Source organism: Eimeria mitis, genomic scaffold (genome assembly GCF_000499745.2).
Source record: "Eimeria mitis Houghton genomic scaffold, Emh_scaff5649, whole genome shotgun sequence".
Taxonomy (NCBI): Eukaryota; Apicomplexa; class Conoidasida; order Eucoccidiorida; family Eimeriidae; genus Eimeria; species Eimeria mitis.
Genome location: NW_024015570.1, coordinates 1 through 3,459, shown reverse-complemented (window position 1 = coordinate 3,459; position 3,459 = coordinate 1). Strand labels below are relative to the sequence as shown.

The 3,459-nt window shown below is 50.9% G+C and overlaps 1 protein-coding gene across 1 annotated transcript; it reads right to left on the bottom strand.

Annotated features, from left to right (window-relative positions):
* Nucleotides 1–186: 186 nt before the first annotated feature.
* EMH_0083320 (uncharacterized protein) lies at nt 187–987 on the bottom strand (the record flags this gene model as incomplete). The annotated part of the gene is made up of 2 exons (XM_038022835.1): nt 187–424; nt 662–987. The coding sequence occupies 2 exons, from the start codon at nt 985–987 to the stop codon at nt 187–189; spliced, it is 564 nt and encodes a 187-aa protein (XP_037878689.1).
* Between the last annotated feature and the right edge of the window lie 2,472 nt (nt 988–3,459).

Genomic DNA, 3,459 nt, shown 5'->3' with positions numbered 1-3,459 from the left:
ATTTGCCCCATAGCTTCCAGCATCGTCTCGCACCAGCAGCACCTCCTCTAACGGATAGACCTGCAGATGCATAGCGGAGTCACCAAGCACTGCATCACCTCAACAAATCCGTCCGTATAATTTTGCTTGATGAAAGGAGCACGGATTATATTGTCTTTAAGGTGATGCAAATTTGTCGACCCCGGTTCACGGTAGAGCAGATGAGGGTTGTACTTTGAGAATAGCTTTGTGCTCAGTCCAGTCCGAATCCTTCCCCCTCTTCCCTATCTCCTGTAATATGGCCTTCTTCGAAAAGCTTTTGAATGGGCGCAAAACGCTTTCTGAGCCTTCATCCTCAAGTAGACCCATTCGCTTCAGGTTTTGCTTCCGCACCAACACTCCCATAATCCCGTCAATACCGCTTGACAGATGTATCCGTATGTCGCTGAATTAAAGGATAAACTCGAGCAGGCTAGCAAAATACCCCATTTTATGGCTTTGCATAATGCCTCTTAACATGATGACAAGTAATTTGTTGTGCAAGTTGTTCGTAGATGATCGCTCATACGAGATAGCCGCCGCAGGAACGATGAGCTGTATACCCAAATGGAGCAACAGTGCGATTGTCAGGGAAAGCAAGTGCAGGTGCTAAGCCGGGGAGCCCTAATTTTCTTTGACATACCCAGAAGCGTATTTTCCAGGATCAGCTTCATGGCCCTCAGGTTTTGCATCACTTTCTTCATCATTGCCCGCATTTGCGTCACTGGCGTGTTCTTCTTGTGCATCCTGCCCTACGCCACCGCTGGCGGGTGTTGCTGCGGGATCTGCTGAAGCTTGTCCCAGACCTGGCGAGGCTGGCGGTGGCTCGGAATTATCCCCAGACGCGGTATCCACTTTCTGGAGAGCAGCTGCAGAACTGTCTCCATCGGTTATTTCAGCAACCCCTTCACTGGTATTCGGAGAAACGCCGGGGGGAGAGGAGCCCCCCCGCACCTCATCAGCGGCCATTTAGTCTGGACCCGTAAGAACGCTTGACGATGCTGGTTCGAGAGCGTGTTGGCCTTTCGCTGACCGGAAAGCACGTTTTGGCGAGTTAAATTGTAGTACAACCAGCTGATTGGCTTCAAAATATCTGAAATATTGGCCACCCATACGGCCTGTAGAGCTCATTCAGCAAGAGGAGCTCCTAAGTGACCTTGAGGACCTCCTGTCTCCCCCCATAAGGTTCCCTCAGTCCGTTTGCGCTGAAACCCCCTGCATGCAAATTCAGTGTGTAAGTGTTTAAATGACTAAAACATTTCGTTGAAATTTCTGCGCACGATTGGTTGGGCAGAATGAGTGAAAATGCTAGCACAGCGATCTCTGCAACAGCTGTTTCTCGGGTAGTTGCGAGCGTTAAGTGCGCGGGCCCCCCGCGTTGGCACGTTTTAAAGGCCCTAACCAGCTGAGTGAGAAATTCAATAGGATTGCAGACCTGAGAGATATGAGCAATTGAAACCTGATCAAGTGAACCAGACCCAGATCCCCACAACACAAAGCAATCCGTTGCTAGCCAGCTTCTACTCGAGCAGTCGCATGCAACGAATGAAGAGGCCCCAAACGCTATATATGTTCGAACCTTCCCGTGCCTAAAACACAAAGAGGTTAAAGGAGAAGGGTGCAAAAAGCGGCTCTTGGGATCTCAAACTGCATCTTCCCACCAACAATCCGTCCGACGCAAAGACAGCACCACTGGAGGCGAAGGCGCCTAAGCGCCACGGCCCAAAGTTTTGCCACTCGGGGATATCCTGCATCATTCTCATCTGCACATATTTGTACGGTGACCAACTCGAAAGCCTATTTGCAGCCCTGGGGTACCACTGCAGTTGTATCTAGGCCCGTATGAAGTTGTTCTCTATATCTCCACTTGCGTGCAGGGTGTGTAGCGTGATCTGCCTGCAGTTAGCATACGAGCATTCACTTGGCCTTGGTGGGTTGCCTGTAAGCAAATAAACACGCTAGACAAGCGTGTACAGAGGTAAAACATGCAGTAAAGCAAGCTTCGTTGAAGCTTCCTTGTGCTCACATGTGATGTTAGCTTGCGTCGCCAGTGGCGGCGAGATACACTGCAACTCCAGTTGGACCACCTCCTCCCCCTCAACCCCAGGCCCTGATCTGAACGCCCCGGATGTCTGGGGACACGGGAGTTAGGGTTATTAATTAGCTTTTGCCTAATAGCCAACATGCGTACACGCATGGCTTCATGCACCCATTGCACGACACTGCTACTTCGTGGGCATTTCTATAGACGAGAACAGAGCATCACTTACTCCTGTGATTCTGGTTCACTGTTACTGAGTATGCGTCGGGCAGCGTGGACGCGCAGTTTCTGACCCAATTTCTCACTAACCATGCCTTGAGTCATGATAAATTCCCTTTGAAATGACTTTATTACTGACAAGGATCCGACTCTGGTTCGCGCTGTTGGAGCAAATTTACGATGTTGCTCAACATCGATCACAACATTACCACCGCAAGCCAAACCTCGGCAGATGACGAAACGGAGCTCACCAACTGCATAATTGTGCTGTACTTGCTCGCGTCAAGCCATTACGCGGGGATATCTAAGTGCTGTCATTGCAACAGTGGCAGCGACCAGAAGCGTCGGCGTGAGCAGCAAAGCTTAGCTTTGGCCCGGTTAAAGCTTTTGTAAAATATTGCTTTATCACGGGTAAGCAACGGTCCATAGCTCTATAGCTAAGTGCTCATTGGCACTAATTATTTCCCTCCCGTTGTCGTCTGCCCCCACCACCTCTTCCTGCAGTTAGCCGCTGCTGCCGCCAACTTTCCCACGCTATAGTGCAGGGCCTGTCGCAGCCGTGTACGGTTGTTAGCAGCAGCACAGAAAGCATGAAGCGTCTGCAGACACTACCTGCTGCATTTCAGCTTCTTCGTTCGCCTGTTGTGTCCGGCGTGGCAGCCTCTCTGGCAGTTTTCCTTCCCACCCTCAGTGCACCCATCTGGTTCTGGATGGCACAACGCATGAGGTCGAGCGTAGTTTGGGGAGCGATGCGAGGCGCATATTAGATGGGCTCTCCGTGGTTGGTGATTGTATTCCTACTTGCGTAGGAGTGGGGTCCTGAGGGCCATGTAACAATTGTTTACAGCCTCTGCAGCGCAAGGACCAGTTTAGCGGCATCTCGTTAGAGCGGACTACCGCACAGCATCCATCAGCGGGAACAACCCGTAAAGGGTGTGCAGACTACAACTAGATCCGCTGGCATATTGGGGGCAGGGACTACAGCCGGGAGCACCCCAGTGTATCTAGTGGTTAAGAGCGCCATCCCCCTTATCGGAACTCTGTTTCTCATAATTTCCGGGATGTTTTGACATGTATGATTATTCTCCTTAATCGATAATAAGGTTCCGGGCCCCATGTGTCCGCTCTGCATTATGACCTCCACTGCTCGTGATATTCTCTCAAGCGAAACCCTTCCCAAT